General features: G+C 38.8%; 2 protein-coding genes across 2 annotated transcripts in view; one reads left to right on the top strand and one right to left on the bottom strand.

Moving 5' to 3' along the window:
• ipo13b (importin 13b) overlaps positions 1 to 8,944 on the bottom strand; it is a 50,219-nt gene extending 41,275 nt beyond the window's left edge. The window contains exon 1 of the mRNA XM_081379085.1: positions 8,568 to 8,944. Within this exon, the coding sequence (XP_081235211.1) occupies positions 8,568 to 8,615 (48 nt within the window). The 5' untranslated portion in view covers positions 8,616 to 8,944. The remainder of the gene's footprint in view (positions 1 to 8,567) is intronic.
• An 829-nt stretch (positions 8,945 to 9,773) lies between these two features.
• Positions 9,774 to 23,891, top strand: part of LOC308699032 (uncharacterized protein) — a 30,156-nt gene continuing 16,038 nt past the window's right edge. Inside the window, exons 1-3 of the mRNA XM_081379584.1 lie at positions 9,774 to 10,125; positions 16,570 to 16,731; positions 21,009 to 21,419. Of these exons, the coding sequence (XP_081235710.1) occupies positions 10,053 to 10,125; positions 16,570 to 16,731; positions 21,009 to 21,419 (646 nt within the window). The 5' untranslated portion in view covers positions 9,774 to 10,052. The remainder of the gene's footprint in view (positions 10,126 to 16,569; positions 16,732 to 21,008; positions 21,420 to 23,891) is intronic.

Raw genomic sequence — 23,891 nt, 5'->3', positions numbered from 1 at the left:
TGTTTTCTATTTGAATATATTTTAACATGTAATTTATTCCTGTGATGCAAAGCTGAATTTTCAGTCTTCAGTGTCAAAATTTTTGTGGAAATCATGACACATGAAGATTCTTTGATTGATAGAAAGTTCAAAAGAACAGCATTTATTTTCATTATAAATGTTTCAACTGCTACTTTTGATCAATTTAAAGCAATCCTTGCTGTAAATAAATAAATATATATATATATATATATATATATATATATATATATATATATATATATATATATATATATATATATATATATATATATATCTTACTGATCTTGATATATTATAAGCCAAAACATCTATATCACTACACTGTTAAGGTGTACTTATTTTTATGATTTAGTCTAAATACTAATATCATAAAATATAAAAATTAAATGCGATCAGAGAGGAATTAGACGCGCGCGTGTGTGCGTGTGTGTGTGTGTCACAGTACATTAGAAACCCCATGAGAAACAGCCATCTGTCAGAGTAAACCTGGTGACATGATGATACCAACTGTGTGCGATCAAGATTTGAGTGAGTGCTATTAGCCGGAGATGCTAAAATGGTTAAAAATAAATATGGTATAAATGGGTGTTCAAGCACATGGCTACATCTTTTGAAATGTTTCTATGGCAACCATCTATTCTGCACAAACTCATTCTTAAAGACCAGCGCTGAATGACTTTGGTCCATTGACATGGTTACCGCATTCAATTTTGCCTGTGTGTGTGTGTGTGTGTGTGTGTGTGCGATGACTCAGTCATTCTGTAGGATCTATTTTACCCAGACATCTATTAATCACTCGTTTAATCTGACTCTATGAGCTGCGCTACAGGCATTGTCTGCATTTGTACTATCAGTATAAATTCTGCTCCACATTCTGGCCAGCATCAAGCGTTTTAAAAAAGAAGCAAAAGCCTCACAGAATGATCCCATGCGACACATATGTCGTATATTCCAAGTGTTGTGGGGATTTACGATATGAAATTTAATGTATTTTTTAATGAAATTCCTGACTTGGCCGTAGGGGTGTGCGATATATATCGTCTATAATGTTGTGATTGTTGTTTTAACGATGTGCAATCTGACATTATCAAGTGTATGTCCCTCACTTTGCAAAAACACACCTAGAGAGAGTGCATGCACTACGTGATGTAGTAGTCTTGTAGGTTAGACTAGTGTGCATGCTTTCACTGTGTGATTTAGTCTATTAAAATGCATTTAGAAAGCCCCAATATTCAAGATAAGGGGGTAAAAATACCTCTGTATGTCTTTTATATTTATATAATTTAATATAGTTAATCAATATTGCACGACGAGTGCAATTTTTTCTCCAAATATCAGCATGAGTGCACATGTGATATTGATTTTATACAACAGTTCAATAAACAAAAGTGCACAGAGTCCAAAATTTCCGCCCGTTAAAAAATAAATACGACCTCACGTCATGTCAATCACGCTTACACACACAGTGCCTTTCGTTTCGCCTAAAAAATGTTTGGATCGGGTTCGAGCAAACATTTTGATTGGTGTTTTGACAATTCAGAGCCACCGAATGACGAATATGAAAAAATGCATACGAACATTTTGGACTCAAGTGTGCAAGGACCTTCAGGCTACATTTTAGACACAGTGTTGCCTGATTTTGCTCTATTTTGCCAACAAAAACAGCTCCTTGATCACTTATATAAGTTTCCACAGTTCATGGTGTCTGGGGTTTATTGTCTACTGAAATTTCTCTGAAAGATATTTGTGCAGTGTTGTCAGCAGAACAATCCAAAAACACAATAAATAACAGTACGAACCCACTGAAGAGATGCATGTCTATCCCTCACAGCCTCACTTTCATTCACATTAAAAATCCAAGATGGCGCTGCTGTGAATAAGGTCGTTCATTGACCTCTCCTACATTCATTGACTAGCTCTTCCTCAGAAAACTCAGCTAGGCTAAATACAGGGTGGGCCATTTATATGGATAGATACACCGTAATAACATGGGAATGGTTGGTGATATTAAAGTCCTGTTTGTGGCACATTAGTATATGTGAGGGGGCAAACTCCTCAAGATGGGTGATGACCATGACATATACTAATGTGCCACAAACAGGACTTTAATATCACCAACCATTCCCATGTTATTACGGTGTATCCATATAAATGGCCCACCCTGTACTTTGTAAAAACGACTTGTTTCCCAGTGGACAATTCAAAAACCTGTTCGTCCTGAATCCCCCAAAACTGCATAAATCCAGACATTTAAAGATTTTCGGGATCGTGTTCAACAGCCCATCTGGAGTAATCAGGAACGGTTGTTCTGACATCATCGGCCATGTGTTTGTGAATTTTAAATCTCAGAATTTTTGTGATTCATTTCCATTGAGTCAGAAGTAAATAATCAAGTAAACAAAAACAACAAAACAAACACTTAATATTCCAGTAATGATGAGAGACACTACAGCAAATTGTTACACATGCCTCAAACAGCAGAAATTATCACATTATGAGATATGTGTTTTGACCTTTCAGCACTAATATATCAGATGAGTGTGTGTGTGTGTGTGTGTGTGTGTGTGTGTGTGTGTGTGAGAATCACAGTGAGACGTGGCTGTTGACTGGTTTGAACACTCAATGGTTTGAAAAATATATCATGTTACCCCAACAACTGAATCCCTGTACACAAGCCAAGAGATATAATTAGCAATGCTAACGGTCGAGCCAATCAAGACACAATAGTGGAACATGACAACACTTGCACACACACACACACACACACACACACACACACACACACACACACACACACACACACACACACACACACACACACACACACACACACACACACACACTCCAGACGCCCTGGGTGAATAATCAAACACACACTCACATGGGAAACATCTAAAGTCAAACATCTCAGTCTGATCATCTCCAGCAAAATATTAAGTTTCCTGTGATTTATTATTATTATTAATAGAATTATTTTGTTTGTAACTGACATGAACATTTCCCATTTTTCTGCATAATGACCCGCTCTTCTCTGCTGATGGTTACGCCTGACCCTCACACCGCACACCCAGAACAATACACAATAAACACACACAACGACCTCTGTGACTGAGACTGAGAGAGAACGACCGTGAAAGCAGGACCGAGACAGTGACGTCCTGATACAGGAGCGATCGCACATCTTCCAAGAAGAGGCAGAACTGTATTTTTAACCATCTATCTGACAGCGAGTAACAACACATAAGAGCATCAGAAAACAACAGCCAAAATTGATTACCAGAAATTAAAGTAGACTAGAGTTTGGGAATTTTTCGGGACCATTTAGTGTTTACATATTAGAGAAAACTCAGGATTAAATCAGTAATGCTTGCTAAAGATTTTGGCAATCCTCTAAGATCATTACAACACGTACAGTGGATCTAATAAACTTGGGTATGACATGTTTGTAGACTGTACGATGATTACACTTATTGAATCATATGACGCAAGTTAGTATATAAGAATAAAACGTCATCAGAATGTGCTAGTGTGGTAAACAAACTTTGGCAATTATGGTTTTTATGTGCACTGGAAAAAAAGAGAGGATGGAGCGAAACGGTCATGGCTAGAGAAAAGAGGATGACTTGGCAAATGGAGCTCGAGGAAAGTAGTTTTAAGTTTTAGCGCCATGTTGAGTTGATCAATTCGTCATTTCATGTTGCATTTTTATTGGCTAGTCAGTAGACGTAGCAAACATTGTGAGATGATCATGCTAAATTTCTGACACCGTTGAGCCTCTATCACTGTACGACGTAGGACCAGCGTTTAGGAGCCATGAACACAGAAATCGTCATGATTTCGTACAAATCGTACAAATAATCGACTAAAACTAAACCGTTTGCACCCGGCTTTAGACAACTTGACAGTTCACATAACACACACCTATATATATTTTTAAAGCATACATCAAATAACTCTGTCTGTGTGTGTATAAATTAGGGATAAACCGATATGAAAATATTTGCCAATACCAATAATCTTTTATATTTGAAAACCGATAATCGATACATTGGCCGATAAATCAAAAAATTTTAGGCTATACACTTTTTGAGAGCCTGACTACAAAAACAAAAGTCTCACCATTAACATCCATGTCCCAGGCACATAATTATAATGATGTTCACATTATAACTTTATGTAGCGTATACGATTTTATCATACTTAATTTTATTTTTGAAGTGATTCCATTAATATTTTAAGCAATTCAAAAGCATCACGGCGAACAGTGCGCATCTGAAGTGTCTCAGCTGAAGGAAATAATGCATTATTTATCGGCTTTAAAGGTATAGCGGAGGATTTTTTTTACTTTCGGGTGGATCACTTATACTATTGGTCCTCCTAATTGTCAATCATTCTGGTGAATCAATCAAACTTTTCAAAAAGTGGAGAGGGCGGGTCTTATCTAAAATTCGGAAAGATCCTCCGCTATACCTTTAATATATCGGCCAAATTTTCTTATGGGGCAATACTGAAAACATTATGGCCGATACCGATACGGTGGCATTCCTAAAATACATACATGACCATATTAAATGCATGTATTAACCATAAGCGCATTAACACAAATTTTAATGTAACATTTCTCCTTTTAAGCCCTCCTGAATATCTAGACCCAAAGACTTCCACTGTAAATGCAGTACTGTACACAAACTGAAGCATGACTGGAAATTATTCTGCTTTAAAAAGCACCATGTTTGCTGTTACTGGGATCAAAAGCTATAACAACTATGAGTATATGTATCGCATGAGCAGGACTGACAGCGACTGTCAAGGGTGAAGATGAGAAACCCTCCACCAGGCAGAGATGAGACTAGTCAGGTCCGAATCTTCAAGATTGTGTAACCCTGTAGGCATTTTTGAGGAAAAGTTGTTATACCACATTTTTAGAAAGTTCAATGTCTCCTGAATAAGGATCCACCGTATAACATTGAAATAAGGGTCCCATTTTCTTGTAATTGTTATCGAAACAATAGGTGCATTATTCACAGCCGAAACACTACAGGTGGATAGGGTAAATTTTTTAAGTTATAGATATCACCATAAAACCTTTCCAGTTTTTCACTTACATAGAGACAGACATTTTTTGTATTACAAGTTTTCTAAAATGTCATGTTTACATATGCAAATGAGGCATACCAGTATGTATATATATATATATATATATATATATATATATATATATATATATATATATATATATATATATTTAAATATATATATATATATATATATATATATATATAAATATATAATTTGAGGGGCAGGCATACTAGTACGCAGTTCTCCCTTTCGGGCTAGCCCTGTCTCCTCGCGTCTTCACGAGGGTTGTCGAAGCAGCCCTTGTTCCTCTCGACGACTGGCTGATCCTAGCTCACTCTCGAGACAAGGTTTGTGAACACAGGGACCTAGTGCTCCGGCACCTAGCTTGTCTGGGCCTTCGGGTCGACTGGGAGAAGAGCAAACTCTGCTCCGTGCATGGTATGGAAATTGACTCGGTCGCCATGTGTGCGCAGCTTACGAGCGAGGGCATGGCAACACGGCACGCTCCGAGTCCCAGTGACTTCGACCTGCCGTGAGACCTTCACCCCGTGGACGAACCTCAGTTTTCCCAGCGCCTTTGGCATGTCAATTGCCTTGAGTTGCAGGCCGTACGTCTCGCCCTGCACCGCTTCTGTGCGTTGCTCACGGGTCAGCACGTATTAGTCCGATCAGACAATACCACGACAGTAGCGTACATCAACCGACAAGGTGGTCTGTGCTCCCGCTGTATGTCGCAACTTGCCCGCCACCTCCTCATATGGAGTCATTCTCTGACCAAGGACACGCTCGGCACGGATGCACTGGTGCACAGCTGGCCGCGGGGCCTCTGCAAGTATGCGTTTCCCCCAGTGAGCCTTCTTGCGCAGACTTTGCGCAAGATCAGGGAGGACGAGGAGCAGGTAATTTTGGTTGCCCCGTATTGGCACAACTGCACCTGGTTCCCAGAACTAGTACTCCTCGCGACAGCACCTCCCTGGCCAAATCCCCTGAGGAAGGACCTGCTCACCTTATGGCACCCTCGTCCCGATCTTTGAAAACTCCACGTGTGGCTCCTGGACGGGACGAGGCAGGTTTGAGTACCCTACCACCTGCGGTGGTGGCTACCATCACTTCCGCTAGAGCATCGTCCACGAGACATCTCTATGCGTTGAAGTGGAACCTCTTCGTGAACTGGTGTTCTTCTAAACTTCAAGAACCCACGAAATGCCCGATCAGTGTCGTGCTTTCCTTCCTGCAAGAAGGGTTGGAGCGAACGCTGTCTCCCTCCACCCTGAAAGTGTATAGTGCCGCCATTGCCGCACATCACGACGCAGTTGATGGTAAGTCTCTGGGAAAGCACGACCTGATCACCAGGTTCCTGAGGGGAGCGAGGAGACTGAATCCTCCTCGCCCTCCTCTCGTTCCCTCTTAGGACCTCTCAGTGGTTCTAACTGCCCTTCAGAGTGCTCCCTTTGAGCCTCTGCAATCAGTGGAGCTTAAGTTCCTGTCAATGAAGACAGCGCTCCTGGTTGCATTGGCCTCCATCAAGAGGGTAGGGGACCTGCAGGCATTTTCGGTTGACAGAGCGTGCCTGGAATTTGGACCGGTTAACTCTCACGTGATCCTGAGACCCTGGCCTGGATATGTGCCCAAGGTTCCCACCACACCCTTTCGAGATCAGGTGGTGAACCTGCAAGCGCTGCCCTTGGAGGACGCAGACCCAGCCTTGGCACTGCTCTGCCCAGTACGCACCCTCCGTGCTTACGTAGACAGAAAGCAGTGTTTCAGGACTTCAGACCAGCTCTTTGTCTGTCATGGTGGGAAGCTGAAGGGAAAGGCTCTCTCAAAGCAAAGGTTGTCTCACTGGATAGTGGATGCCATTGCTTTGGCTTACCAGCAGCATGGTCGACCATGCCCCTTTGGTGTGATGGTCCACTCCACCCGGAGTGTGGCATCCTCTTGGGCTCTAGCGCATGGCACCTCGCTAACAGACATCTGTAGAGCTGCAGGCTAGGCGACACCTAACATGGCCTCTGTGCGACCTCCACTGTTAAGCCTCTCTGAGCATGTGTCTTTCCCTTGGCAAGCCACCTTGCCACCCCTGGGTTTGAAATATTCCACCTGCGGCTGGACACCCCAGTGATTCTCAATATGCAGCCCCCTGGGGTCATGTGTATTCCAAGTCCCCCCCTTCGGGCTGGGCATAACTGCATATTTCCACTGATATATGCTTCCCAGTGTACCTTGGTACCTTGGCATAATTCCAGCAGCCATTAAAAACTGTTAATGTTGTTTTTTCATTGTTTACATGTTTAAATATTCTGAGAATGCATAGTTTAGTTCTAATGTTTAATGTTTAAACTGCAATACATTTTTGCAGTTAATTTTGGCAGCCATTTTGTTTTTATTGTTTATGCCAAAACAGTGATGTTTACAACTTGTTATACGGCAGAAATGGATTCAGCACCTAAAAATCATATAGAAACAACACTTGAAGTACTTTTCCTCAAAAATGCCTACTGCATCTTATCCAGGGCTATTTATCTATTTTGGGACTTGACTAGACGGACGGGACACCACCCGCTCTCCTCTCCTCATCCTTACAGATGGATCGATACGGCTCTCTTTTCTCTGATCTAATCTAATGATGAACAGGAGTTTCACGATTGTAACCCGATCAGCTGCATTACAATCAGACATACAGAAATAATTACGCTCAGAAATAGACAGAGGCATCAAATTAATACATGCAGCAACAAAAGTTGTCAAAAATAGAAAGCAAGGACAACCAATCACATTTTTTTACACGGATGCTGACAGGCGAATCCCACAACATATTTGGTCATATTTCACCATAAAATCAAAAGAAAGTAATAGGCAATGATATTTTGCGGCTTAAAGAACATCTAGTCTTTTTAAACCTTTATTATTTTGAGCAATGGCGTCTAGTTTTCATGACAATTCAGCACATTAAACCCCACAATCTCTTTAATAAATCTAATTCTCATTACTGTAATGGGAGCAATTATGATATATTATTCAATTTTCTCATTATGGACGTAACGTTACTTTGATTTATGCTGGTTAAAAAAATTACAGCAGGGAGAAACTAATCAAACCTGAGTATATTGAAAATTACAAACAAATAAATATAACAAAAATCTTAGTGGTCCTAAAATAGGATTTATTAAATGCTAAATAAAAATTGTTGTTTTTATTCTGGACATGTTCTTTATCATCCACTTGTACAACAACAGTATATTACATATATTATACAATATGTATTTGATATTTTGAATATTGTTGTTGGACAAGTAACGTTATTATATTTAAATCCCAATGATTATTATTTCTTGCCCAACAATATGTTTCAACATATGAATGTATAACACAATATTTCAAAGTTTTCATTAAGAGTAAATGAACAGTGAATGACCTTGTAAAAAAATATTAGCTACTGACAGAATGATAATAAACATTTATTTTACCTTCTCCACGTTTTCCACAGTGAAGTCTGCGGCTGTGTCCGGTTCCATCGCAGTGTTTACTATAACACACACCTCCTCTCGCTCTCTTGAACACAATCTATAAGCTTATGTCTTATAAGAGGCCTGTTGATTAATATAATAATAATAATAACGCTGATAAATCTCACTGAGGTGAATTTGATTTGGCCCGGCGCGCGATCAGGCCGGTGCGCGCGAGCTCATGTCTCTCATTCTCATATTTCACTCATGATAAATCTCATTCATATATCAGATGACCGATAAATATGACCATATGCCACATCTATGTGCTCGCGGGTCTCTGTATGGTCCGGTCTCGGTGATCGGTGTGCGTGTGTCCTCCCTCTACCGTTCTTGTCGGTCTGACTGAACCGTTGAATCGATGATTCGACACGCTCCGCGCGTGCCCAATCCTTTGCCTTCATTAAAAACAAAAAAAAAACAACACCATTCTCAGCTTAGATATGTTTCATATGTATTCCATTGTTTATTTTTTGTATTTGTAATTAAAAGTATGCTAGTTTCATATAACAATGGATCATTTGACTTTGACATGACGTTCCTTTTTAATCAGGCTAAATTTGAATGGCTCTTAAACAGTCCTTCGCCCTGCATTGTGGGCAATGTAGTTTTAAAGACTGATGCTCATATGCGGTGTCACAGCGACTCGTTGTGGCACTTTTGAAGTTTTCCATAGATTTCGTTTTTTGTTAGTGTACAATAGATGGGGCTCTCGCTCCATTATATATATTTACACCATATTTATTTGATGTTTGCTTATAAATAAACAAAAATAGTTATATACCATTACTATATACCAAAACTATATACCATTTCCCATTTTGGTTTTTGATTTTTCGTATTAGCGAAACAATTGCGTATTATTTACATTTATTGTTATTTGATCATTTATTTTGTATTGTATGAGAGCACACAGCCTTGATAAAGGAAAAAGTTAAATAATAATTATTATTAATAATTTGTTATATAGCTCATCTTTATATAGAGTATCTTGGAGTACAACAAAATAAACAATAAATAAATAAATAAATGACAAAAGTTGTTATATGCCCATGGAAATTAGTTACAGAAACGCGTCTCGAGCATTGACTGTAAAAATAAAAATAGAATAGAAAATAAAACAAATGTTTCGAGACGCCTCGTGCGCGCGCTTCACCCGCTCCGCCCACCGCTTAGGCGAGAGCGCGCAGGATCACTTCAGGTCTGGATCTGCTGTGAATGAACTGTTCACTGTTGAGGACTCATCTGATCATCTGACTGGATTCTGTCACGCTGTTGGAAACTAAGAAAAACCCGTTGACATCTAAATTAATCTCTGTCCGCTTCCAGCGCCCACCCAGAGGCGTTTAATTGTGACTTTTGTTTCTGTTTTTATGCCTGAAGAAGGAAAGAACGGAAGAAGGACTCGATAATTTTAGGTTAAAGTTAGTTTTCTTCTATTGTCATATGAAGGATATGGGCAGATGTGGAAATGTTGCGTTTTGCGCGATGGTGCTCTTCTACTGTTCTTTGATTACAGGTAAAAAATCTATCTATCTATCTATCTATCTATCTATCTATCTATCTATCTATCTATCTATCTATCTATCTATCTATCTATCTATCTATCTATCTATCTATCTATCTATCTATCTATCTATCTATCGTTATCTGTCTGTAAACAATTACAGTTAACTTACAGCAATTGTGAAATTCTGAAAATTCTGCTGCCACGCGTATCCTGTGCAGCCAAACAATGGTTATATCTCGAACCCTAGCGAGCTGCCTACCCAACCACCATAGTTCATTTTGGATGCCAAAAAATGTTTTCTAGTTAGGGAGCTCACTATGTTTTGAGCCATAGCCTTATATCTTGCGGTGAAGAGACTCATCCAGAACTCTAATTACAGCCTGACACTGGTTTCTGGACAGTAAGACTAACATGACTTCATATGAACGCAAACATAATAAGCTGGTGCTTTAAATTGGAATATTTAAATCTGATACTTTATTTGACATTAGTTAAAGCTTTTGCTGTCTGTTCAGTTATGTGTTCAGTTTAGAGTGTAAAAGATCACATGGTCACCAGCTTTGTGAAAAGTCACTCAAATTTAATTGTGAATATTCCATTATCAAGCATACACGTTTACTTAGCTATCTAAATAGGGATATTTCATAGACATAATGGTTTCTATACTGTAGTGTACAAACTGTATTTTCTCTCCCCTCACACTAACCCAACCCCTAAACCTGCCCATCACACACACACACACTAACCCGACCCCTAAACCTGCCCATCACACACACACACACTAACCCGACCCCTAAACCTGCCCATCACACACACACACACACTAACCCGACCCCTAAACCTGCCCATCACACAAACACACACTAACCCGACCCCTAAACCTGCCCATCATGCAAAACTTTCTGCATTTTTACTTTAAAAAAACAACAACAACCTTTAATAACATTATTTTTATACCAGATTTACAAATGAGGACGTGTTTTGGTCACTTCTGGGTACAAATTTGTCCCCAAAATATAGTTAAGTAGGTACACACACACACACACACACACACACACACAAACACACACACGTTTACTTTGCTATCTAAATAAGGACATTTCTAAATAAGGACATTTCTAAATAAAGACGTTTCTAAATAAGGACATTTCTAAATAAGGACATTTCATGGACATAATGGTTTCTATACTGTACAAACTGTATGTTTTATCCCCTCACACTAACCCGACCCCTAAACCTGCCCATCACACACACACACACACTAAACCGACCCCTAAACCTGCCCATCACACACACACACACACTAAACCGACCCCTAAACCTGCCCATCACACACACACACACACACACACACACTAAACCGACCCCTAAACCTGCCCATCACACACACACACACACACTAACCCGACTCCTAAACCTGCCCATCACACACACACACACACACACACACACACACACACACACACACACACACACACACACACACACACACACACACACACACACACACTAACCCGACCCCTAAACCTGCCCATCACACACACACACACACACACTAACCCAACCCCTAAACCTGCCCATCACTCACACACACACTAACCCAACCCCTAAACCTGCCCATCACACACACACCCTAACCCAACCCCTAAACCTGCCCATCACACAAAACTTTCTGCATTTTTACATTTAAAAAAACAAAACAAAAACCTTTAATTACGTTATTTTTATACCAGATTTACAAATGAGGACGTCCCTAAAGGGAGTTTTTTGGAGATTTTGTCAGGTTTTGGTCACTTCTGGTACAAATTTGTCCCCAAAATATAGTTAAGTAGGTACACACACACACACACACACACACACACACACACGTTTACTTAGCTATCTAAATAAGGACATTTCTAAATAAGGACATTTCTAAATAAGGACATTTCATAGACATAATGGTTTCTATACTGTACAACTGTATGTTTTATCCCCTCACACTAACACGACCCCTAAACCTGCCCATCACACACACACACACACTAACCCGACCCCTAAACCTGCCCATCACACAAAACTTTCTGCATTTTTACATAAAAGAAAAAAAACTTTAATTACTTTATTTTTATACCCACCCACCCACCCACCCACACACACACACACACACACACACACACACACACACACACAAACACACACACAATCATGCTCATAAGGGCGGAAATGCATTAGATTTCTCTCTCTCTTTCCCAGCACTGGCACAGAGAGCATCATGGGAATGCTGTTAAACACACATACTGTCTCTCAGTCCCAGAAGGCTTTCATTTATAGCCAGTGTTTGTAATTAAGGGTCACGCAGCGGTGTATTTAAATCAGACTGTATTGCAGAAGGCCTGTTTTCGTACAGCTGAGCTCTTCTCACAGAACGGCCTGTAGTTCTCTGAGGATGACTGAGTGAGAGTGAGATTGTTCAGGACGTGCGGCTGAACAATCGTGGTGTATTTTTAGATCGTTTCTGTTGCTTGTTCTCTTTGCATTCTGACATCCTGTTCCTCTCACTTTCATCTTGGAACTATGTTACCTTATCTTTTTCTTTTCTTTTTTTAATCCACGTTTGCAGCTTTGAAAAACCCCTTTTTACTTTCATTCCTGGTATTATTCTTGGTTTTATCCCAATCCATTTGTGCTCTGTATTCCAAAGAAAAATAATTTCTCTCTTTACTTTAAAATTCAATAACACTTTTAGCCTCACAGAAGCCTCACTAGCTTACTTGGTAATGCTAAGCAACAGTGAAATATCTTTTAAGTCATTGTTTTAGGCTACTGTTGTAATGAAGCCTTTGTAAATAGTTAACACAATAATGTATTTAATTATTTAAATAATGTAATATATTATTGAATACTTCTGTGATTTAAAATAATGATAGATTTGAAATAGAAACATATCCATGGAGATGAAAATGACCTTGTCGCAAACAGAGGTGGACAGTAACAAAGTACATTTACTTGAGTACTGTACTTAAGTACACTTTTTGAGTATATGTACTTTACTTAAGTATTATTTTTTCTGGAAACTTTTTACTTTAACTTCACTACATTTGAAAGGCAAATGTCGTACTTTTTACTCCACTACATTTCTGTCAAGGTCCTTGAGTAGAAAGTAGTAACGTCAGTCGGGGGATGATTTTGGTTGCAGGGACTCGCAGGGGTTGCATTTTGGCTGGAAATGAAAGTCTGATTGACGTCAGAAACCGACTGATGTTGGTTTCTGACGTCAACCCGATTTTCGTTTTCAACCACAATACAACGTCTGTCCAACGTTGGAGATTAATGTCAATCTGGTGTTGGATTCTGACATCAACCTGATTTTCATTTTCAACGTTGGGTTTGGTCTTCTAAATGCGAATTTTGTCATTGTTTTGGTGCACACAAGCTTATAGATAACAGTAAGGCTAACATATTCATACTTAAAGCCAAACAACTTTAAATAGGGCACTATTTGAGGGAACGGCCATTTGGGTGTCCGAAACCATTGTGGACGTTATTGAGTGCACTTATTCAATCTCACATTCAATCCCACTGGAACTGTGTTCTAGAAATAAATGTGATATTGATATGAGGGTAGGCAGGCGTAGATTCAGAGGCATACGGTACTGTAAGTACCAACAATAATAAAACAATGCATTGAAATTTACTTTTGATACTTAAGTACTTTTAAAAACGAGTACTTCTGTACTTTTACTTAAGTAAAAGTCGGTCTTTGCAACTTTTACTTGTAACGAAGTAATATTTGACTAGTAGTATCTATACTTTCATTCAAGTAAGGAAGTTGTGTACTTTGTCCACCTCTGGTCGCAAACAAGTGGTGGTAACAAGCTTCCATACTATGGTGATAATTGAAATTGTGGCAAACACCACTAATAATATTCACCCAGTATGTCATCATCTGTTTCTCACTTGCTCTCCTCTTGCATGTTTCTCACATCTACGGGCTGGTTTTCTCACCTCTCATATCTGCAAATCTTATCTTTACAGGATGTTTTTGTTTGACATGTAAAATCATAGATGATAAAGTCATGCTTAAAATTCCGGATGCAAATATACAAAGAATTTTAATGCATGCATCATATTGCTTCTAGTTTTGACACAGAAGTCACATTGTGTTTAATTTTTAAAGGAATGATCCTGGTTTAATTTGTGCAGCATTTGTGGCATAATGTGCATTACTACAGACTTTTCACACAAAAAAAGCAAAAAATTGTAGGTACAGTACTTACAATGGGCATACACAAGGAAACAGTAAACTTTAAAATACTGTTATTCAATGTGGATCACAAGACTGAAACATTACATCCAATATGTTCAAAGTTACAAGCATGTACACACAGAAAATGATGCATGACACAAGGAGGAAAAAATCCAACCAGGAACTACTGAAGAATAACTGGAAGATGAAAATGATTCTCCATGACTCTAAAATAACACAGTTTTGCATTCAATTCAAATTGCATTCAAAATAATATGTGACCCTGGACCACAAAACCAGTCACATGGGTAAATTTTTTTTACATTGACAGTTATACATCATATGAAAGCTGAATAAATACGCTTTCCATTGATGTGTGGTTTGTTAGGATAGGACGATATTTGGCCGAGATACAACTATTTGTATATCTGGAATCTGAGGGTGCAAAAAAATCGAAACATTGAGAAAATGGGAAAATTTGTCCATTTATGTTCGCGATTGTGCAGCATTCACTCACAAAGATAAATGTTTTATATATTTACGGTAGGAAATTTACAAAATATCTTCATGGAACATGATCTTTACTTAATATCCTAATGATTTTTGGCATAAAAGAAAAATCGATAATTTTGACCCATGCAATGTATTGTTGGCTATTGCCACAAATATACCCGTGCGACATGTGACTGGTTTTGTGGTCCAGGGTCACATATGAGTGCTTAAAAAAACATGCCTTAATGATTTACCAGATTTTACATGAGTTCTTTTGCACTAATGGACATATGTAGAGTTTACCTGTTATGTTCCTTTCGAATCCTTTGTGAAAAGAATTTAAGTTTGTGTGTATTGCTGTACCATTCCCTGATATAATGTGAGCTGTGTTTATATCACACACACACAGGGCTTGAATTGAAGATGTGTGTCTTGAGACAAAAATAGACTAAATGTAGAGATAGAGAGAGAGAGAGAGAGAGAGAGAGAGAGAGAGAGAGAGAGAGAGAGAGAGAGAGAGAGAGAATGATACAAAGGTTAAAATCTGAAAAGGCCATAGACTGTCTTCATGTGGCATTGTAATAAATCTGTTCTGTGATGCTGATCGGGCCATTGTCATACTGTGGACTGGTGTATTTTCCCCAATAAAAGAACAAAATAAACTGCTGAATCATGCTCTGAATCACACTCCCAAAATATCCCCCGGAGTCGTCGTATAGGCTTATTCCCATTGCGAGCGGGCTGTGTGCTTCGTGACGTGGGGTGAACAGGGGTGTTATTGAGGAGCTCAGCCGAAAGAAATCTTGTGAAGTGGCAGGGCGTGGTGGTGCACAAAACCCTTAAAAAAACCTCCCTCAGGATTCTGGGTAATGACCCGCAAACAGTGTGTGTGTGTTTGTGTGTGTGCGTGTGTGTGCGTGTCAGCGAGTGAGACTGAGATTAGGGATCCAAAAATAACTCAATGTTATAGGAAGTCTCGAGTCAAATAATGATGCACAGATATTAGCCAGCATCTACAACAAATAATTATCTTTTTAGTTATGATTGATCAATTGAATTTTAAATCTGCTCTGGCAACTACCCACAACATACTTAGCATCATATACCAGTGATCAAACGTCATATAAAACTAGTTAATAATACTGTCAATTCATGTTTCTAGTTAAATCAGCAGTGTTATCTTATTTATACACTATTATACTACACTGAAAAAAAATGGTGTAGAAACAACTCGGAAATTGAAATTTCATTATTAATGACAAAGTAAAAGCAACTAACACATTAAACAAGAAATTCAGAAAATTTCCTGAAAAACATCTTTCAATAATCTCTGTTCTATTTTACAACTTCAAAAAATAATATTGTTTACAGTGTATTATTTAGTAATATTTTGAATTTTTCATTTTTGTAACTTTATTTTTTTTTCTCTCCAATATTTCTATTTAGCTTTAATTATTTTTTAAATACTTTTAATATTTCAACATTTTATTTCAGATGCCAGTGTTGCTTAATTAAATGATTGAATTAATTATTAATACTTTTCATCAGATAATGAAAGACAGAAGATGTTTAAATATTCCCTCTGATTTGGCGGAGGCATTATCTCATTTTTAATTCATGATAATACCCATTTTCATTTAAATATGCTGATTACTTTGAATAATTTAAGTCACAGACTGACATTTCCCCTGATTCATACATCACCTGTGTCCTCGTTGTCCTCCTGTCTTCAGGTGATTACCGCTGCGTGTCGTCTGCGGATCATGTGAAGAGAAGAGACGGCGTCAACATGAGCTCATCCCTGCAGCCCGAGACACCCAGAAGAAATCAGACACAGACCTGGACTAACCACAATGGCAGCAGTGACACCACGCCTCACACAGGCTCGACGACAGGTACAACATTTATTCATCTGGGGTTTTAATCAGAGATTAACATTGCCGTCGAAACCCCAGTCTGATAGGCTTTAACCGAGTTCCTAGACTGCAACAACAAGCGCTTGTGAGAGAGAACTAATCGCTGGATTTGAAAAATATTAAGTCTCTAAAATAATCTGTGCACTGTAGGAAAAAATCTACAGAAAACACTGTAGGAAAAAAGTAGGTAATTTTTAACCTACTTAGTAATTCAATAATTGTATCCCTTAAAACTTAACTTTGATCACCAAAATGCCATGTTTAAACGTTTTTTCCTTGAAAAAATTTCTTGTAGTATACACAGTTCTATGAATATCCAAATTATGGGTCATGAGTACACATGCCCTCGACTGCTGATTGGCTCACCCTCTCTCCTCCCCCATCATGAGTGGACACGCCCCCTACTGCTGATTGGCTCTCTCTCCTCCCCCATTATGAGTGGACACCCCCCCTACTGCTGATTGGCTCACTCATTCCTCCCCCACCACTAGTGGACACGCCCCCTACTGCTGATTTGCTCACACTCTCTCCTCCCCCATCATGAGTGGACACACCCCCTACTACTGATTGGCTCTCTCTCCTCCCCCATCATGAGTGGACACTCCCCCTACTACTGATTGGCTCTCTCTCCCCCATTGAGTGGACACACCCCCTACCGCTGATTGGCTTATTCTCTCTCCTCACCCATCATGAGTGGACACTCCCCCTACTACTGATTGGCTCTCTCTCCTCCCCCATTGAGTGGACACATCCCCTACCGCTGATTGGCTAACTCTCTCTCCTCCCCCATCATGAGTGGGCACTCCCCCTACCGCTGATTGGCTAACTCTCTCTCCTCCCCCATCATGAGTGGACACTCCCCCTACCGCTGATTGGCTAACTCTCTCTCCTCACCCATCATGAGTGGACACTCCCCCTACTACTGATTGGCTCTCTCTCCTCCCCCATTGAGTGGACACATCCCCTACCGCTGATTGGCTCTCTCTCCTCCCCCATCATGAGTGGACACTCCCCCTACTACTGATTGGCTCTCTCTCCCCCATTGAGTGGACACACCCCCTACCGCTGATTGGCTTATTCTCTCTCCTCACCCATCATGAGTGGACACTCCCCCTACTACTGATTGGCTCTCTCTCCTCCCCCATTGAGTGGACACATCCCCTACCGCTGATTGGCTAACTCTCTCTCCTCCCCCATCATGAGTGGGCACTCCCCCTACCGCTGATTGGCTAACTCTCTCTCCTCCCCCATCATGAGTGGGCACTCCCCCTACCGCTGATTGGCTAACTCTCTCTCCTCCCCCATCATGAGTGGGGACTCCCCCTACTGCTGATTGGCTAACTCTCTCTCCTCCCCCATCATGAGTGGACACTCCCCCTACCGCTGATTGGCTAACTCTCCTCCCCATCATGAGTGGACACACCCCCTACTACTGATTGGCTCTCTCTCCTCCCCCATCATGAGTGGACACACCCCCTACTACTGATTGGCTCTCTCTCCTCCCCCATCATGAGTGGACACGCCCCCTACCGCTGATTGGCTACAAGTGTGTTGTGCTGTTCGGTCCGATCCACTTTCAACAGCGTTTCTCAGAAATCACATACTGCACCTTTAACTACCACCCCTGACATCAGAATACAGATCATTCATAAAATAATCTGTGGCTCTGAACTGCAACTGCAATGTAAATGGCATAAAGGGAGGAGTGTGAGAAAGAGAGACAGTGAGTAAATGCAGTGTGAAATCTGACGTGAGAGTGTGAGAGTTTGAATCCTCATGACACACAGCACATACAGCTCAATGCTGTTCACACACACACACACACACACACACACACTCACACTCCTCACATGCACAGCCACACAGTGTGAATCGATGAAAGATCTCACCAACACACCATTAAAAATGATCCTGCTGCAATACCGCAGTGTTAAAAACCCCAGCTGTGTTCAGAGGAAATACTACAAGAAAAACATTTGGTGTAGAAACAGTTTTTTCTTAAAGGGATAGTTCACCCAAAAATGAAAATTGTCATTAATTACTCACCCTCATGTCGTTCCAAACCCGTAAGACTTTTCCATTTCAATTTTTTCAAATTTAATTTGTTCATCATATAAAGCGATCGAGTCTCTTCAGAAAATTTTGGCTAAACCGCTCAAATCTTATGGATTAGTTTTACGATCTCTTTATGTACTTTTTGAAGCGTCAAAGTCAATTGTGAAATATTGTTACAATTTAAAAGAACTTTTTTTATTTTAACATATTTAAAAATGTAATTTAAATGAATTTTCAGCATCATGAATCCTTCAGTGTCACATGATCCTTCAGAAATCATTCTAATATGATGATTTGCTGCTCAAGAAATATTTCTGATTATCATCAATGTTGAAAACACTTGTGCTGCTTTATATTTCTGTGGAAACGTGATACATTTTTTCAGGATTCTTTGACGAATAGAAAGTTCAACAGCATTTATTTGAAACAGAAATGTGTTTTACTGTCACTTTTGATCAGTTTAATACATCCTTGCTGAATAAGAGTATTCATTTCTTTAAAACCAATCTTAGTGACCCCACGCTTTTGAATGCATGGTAGCATACACTGCAGAAATAGTAGTAGTTCTACTTCTTCTCTCTTTCTCTAAAGAACTCACACATATGTGGCAGACATTCAGTGTTTTCACCTTCAGATCATTGCAAAACAACCAATCCCAGTGGTTCCTCATTTCTGGTTTACAAACATATGCACACAAAAAAAACCCTCAATTTACGTGTACCTGTCATTCCACTGGGGAAAAAAGATAATCAAATTATCAAAATGCAAAATATATGAACAACTTATCTCTGAAACAAATTTCCTTTTTCTGACAATACCAAGCCCTTCTTATTTTGCATCCCTTCCCCCATCCGCCATTAAGAGACCACTTTTCACAATCCAACCACCTCCTGATGGATTAAAACAAGTCTAACCCTGCGATTTATTTGATTTACTGAATATCATGTTTCAATCAGACATAAGTCACAGTGCAGGACTTGGAAATGCTTTTAATCTTGAACAAAGACTCAAGGAAAAGGCAAAACCAACCAAAGAAACAGCACTGAACATGCCGCCGCTTGTTGAGTCATGTGCTCATGATTTAAACTGTAAAAAGCCCAAAGCTACATTTCATCTGGTATTATTCAGCTCAGTTTGTGTATTTTTAATTATTTCACAACATTTCTGTCAGCAGATCCTTCATATGCTGTCATGTTTGTGTAATTATGCAGAGGGCACCATGGAAACATGGTGATAATTACACTTCTGGCCCACCTGGGATGTCATGCACTCATTTTTAAAAAAATTTGAGTGGGCATCAGTGGCAGTCCTGACTTACTTTGTGCAATAGACAAGATAAGACACGACGAAAGGGGGAAAACACTTTTTAACAACGTATTTGTTTTTTCATTAAAGTATACAGTGTACAGTTAAGAAATTAAGACTTTTATTCAGCAAGGATGCATTAAATTGATCAAAAGTGACAGTTAAGACAATTATAATGTTAGAAAAGATTGAACTTTCTATTCATCAAAGAATCCTGAAAAATCTTGTATCACAGTTTCTAGAAATATGAAGCAGCACAACTGTTTTCAACATTGATATTAATCAGAAATGTTTCTTGAGCAGCAAATCATCATATTAGAATGATTTCTGGAGGATCATGTGACACTGAAGACTGGAGTAATGATGCTGAAAATTCAGCTTTGATCACAGGAATAAATTACAGTTTAAAATATATTTACGATGCAATAATATTTCACACTGTATTTTTGATCAAATAACTGCAGGCTTGATGAGCAGAAGAGACTGAAAAAAACATAAAAATCTTAGCGAACCTTTTGAACAGTAGTTTATATGGTTAATAATATAATCAAAGACACACTGATGGGGAACAAAAACATGAACCAATAATATCACAGCCAAAAATAATGAGCCAATCAAATCCAGAAAGATCAAATCAAGTCCCATATGACATCATTTCCAGAAATCAGTCATTTTAAATTGTAATATTTCTCAATATAACTGTTTTTACTGTGTTTTTTGTCAAATAAATGCAGTCCTTATGAGACTTCTTTTTAAAAACATTAAAATATCTTGTTGATTTATGTCTGTAATATACAGAATATTAATTACTTTTATTGGAAGTTGCTCTCAAATCTGAAGGCGAACGACACTTAGTTTGTGTGTGTTTGATGCCATCATGCCTGTTTCACCATCAGAGACGGTGGCGACCTCATCCGCTCCAGCGGAGAACGTCACTTTCCCCGGGAACGTGACAGCCAGTCGGGATGGGTCTGATGTGCCTCCTGTGGATGATCAGACAGCAGTGACCATGGCAGGACCTAAAACACCTACTACACTCCTGCCATCACCAACCCATGAGCCCACGAACACCGTCATCATCACCACCTTCCACACGACCCCTCCTGAACCCACCACAGCTCCAGAGGTGACCAGCTCAGGGGCGACGAGCGCTCATCCCACACAGAAATCCTCTCAGACAGCGTCATCACCCACATCATCCGCCTTCCCCGCGGTTAACACACAGATGTCAGCGTCAGCGAGCAGCAGTCCCGTCCAGGCCAAAGGCCACGCCGACACACCCTCGGCACTGAACGTCGGAGATGACGGTACGTGAAAACAGTGGCTATTCCTGCTTTTCCTTAAAGGGATAGTTCACACAAAAATGAAAATGAGCCCATGATTTACTCACCCTGAAGCCATCCTAGGTGTAAATGACATTCATCTTTCAGACGAATACAATCAGAGTTATATTAAAAAATGCCCTGGCTCTTCTAAGCTTTATAATGGGAGTCAATGGGTATATATATTTTTTAAGTCCATCAAAGCGCATCCATCCATGATTAAAGTGCTCGACGCGGCTCTGGCGGGTTAATAAAGGCCTTCTGAAGTAAAGCGATGCGTTTGTGTAAGAAACATATCCGTATTTAAAGGGTTAGTTCACCCAAAAATGAAAATTCTGTCAGTAATTACACACCCCGTAAGACTTTCGTTCATCTTCAGAACACAAATTAAGATATTTTTGATTAAATCTGAGAGCTGTCTCACTCCTCCATAGGCTTCTATGTAATCGATATCTGCCATCCCAGAAAAGTTATTAAAGACTATGTTTAAAATAGTCCAAGTGACTACAGTGGCTCAGCCTTACGATTTTACTTTTTGTGTGCAAAAACAAAACAAAAATAAAGACTTTATTCAGCTCTTCATGGTCTTCTGAGTGAGTTCACGTAGTGTAACAGCGCACGTCAGAACGTAGGCTCACTATAATGGCCGACGCTGTTCGTGTGTGATGCTGGCCAATAGTGAGCCTACGTTCTGACGACTAAAATAAAACGACGTTTTATCGACTAAAATAACTATCTTCCGGCAGACGGCCCGTACGCAAGTCGACTATTTTAGTCGAACAGGTCAGGTGTCCACTGTCAATAACGTAGTGATGTATGAAGCACCGCTCGCCTCACACTGAAATCACTGTCAAGCCAAGCAGCTTTCTGTTGGTCAGCCGGCGGGTTCGCGGGACCAGCTTGAACATGAGCGAAAACTTTTCCAACCCATGAAAAACTCCCGATCGCACACATTAAAAACTCCAGATCGCAAAATCACTGGATTTCACCTATATATATTTAAATATGTCATTAAAATATAATTAAAAACACTTAAATTTAATGCATTTATTAAATATAATTAGTATAAACTATATTTATCTGTACTTTTTTTCAGTATGAAATATGAATAATTAATATTACATAAATTAGATTTAATATATTTATGTACACATAAATATAGTGTATTTATTAAATATTATGTAATTATTGATATATATATATATATATATATATACACACGCACTTAAATGTCATTAAAATATTATTAAATACACTTAAATATAATGCATTTATTAAATTAAGAAGTATAAACTATATCTGTACTTTATTTTTATGAATTTTGAATTATTAATATAACATATATTACACTTAATATATTTATGTACACTTAAATGTAATGTATTAAATATAATTGAATTATCATGAACTATACTGTATTTATCAGCGCTTTTAAGTATGAATTCTGCATTTATATTTAATTACTCTTGCATCATCCGCCATCTTTGATTTATTTTTTCACTGAGCTTCTTGCATTGCATTCTGGGATTACCTTCTCAGTGAAGGATACTTGCAATGGTACTAAAATGAGCTGCTTTAGAAGGCAGCGTAATTAAGTTGCCTATGTTTGTAGCCTACAAAGGCGGCTCACTAGATTCTGAAACAAAGCTCATATTATGTAGTTTAGCATGACTAGATCACTGCACCAATCAGCATCCAGAACTGGAACTAACTGTTATATAATCGCTTAAATGTTTGAGGTCAGTAAGAGTTTACATTTTTTAAAGAAATTAGTACTTTTCTTCAGCAAGAAGGCATTAAATTGATCAAAAGTGACATGGTGTTATTTTGAACTTGCTATTCATCAAAGAATCTTAAAAAAAAAATATTTCAACAAAAAGAAAACTGAGAAATGTTGCTTTATTTAACAGAAAATCATCATATTAGAGTGATTTCTGAAGGATCATGTGACACTGAAGTAGTGTTGTCACGATACCAAAATTATTGTTTCGATACCGATACCAAGTCAAGTATTGCGATTTCGATACTTTTTCGATACTTTTCCTGAAAAGGGAGAAACACTCTCAAATATCATTGCTGTGCTTTATTTTAAAACCGGGACAACATTTAATCATATAACACACTAATTAATGAACATATGAACAGCAGATATATTAAACATTTGAACAAAATATGAAATATCAAAATATAAAAAATAAATTAGAGCAATGACATTCAAGGTAAAAAAATATATACATTTAGCAGCATTATCTCATTTATCATAATAAGAAACACAAGAGCTTTATCTTGATTCTGAACTTTGAATAAAAATATGAACAGCGATTATATTAAACAATGTTTAATATTGGTATGATAAGCCTTAATGGTGATATATTTGACGTGGGGAGAGAGTTGTGGAAGGCCTATACTTCATGTTAAACATAAATATATATAGCAGCAAAGACAACGTCGGCAGTG

Source organism: Scardinius erythrophthalmus (assembly GCF_964197995.2).
Source record: "Scardinius erythrophthalmus genome assembly, chromosome: 11".
NCBI classification, from domain to species: domain Eukaryota; kingdom Metazoa; phylum Chordata; class Actinopteri; order Cypriniformes; family Leuciscidae; genus Scardinius; species Scardinius erythrophthalmus.
This window is presented reverse-complemented; position numbering and strand designations above follow the sequence as displayed.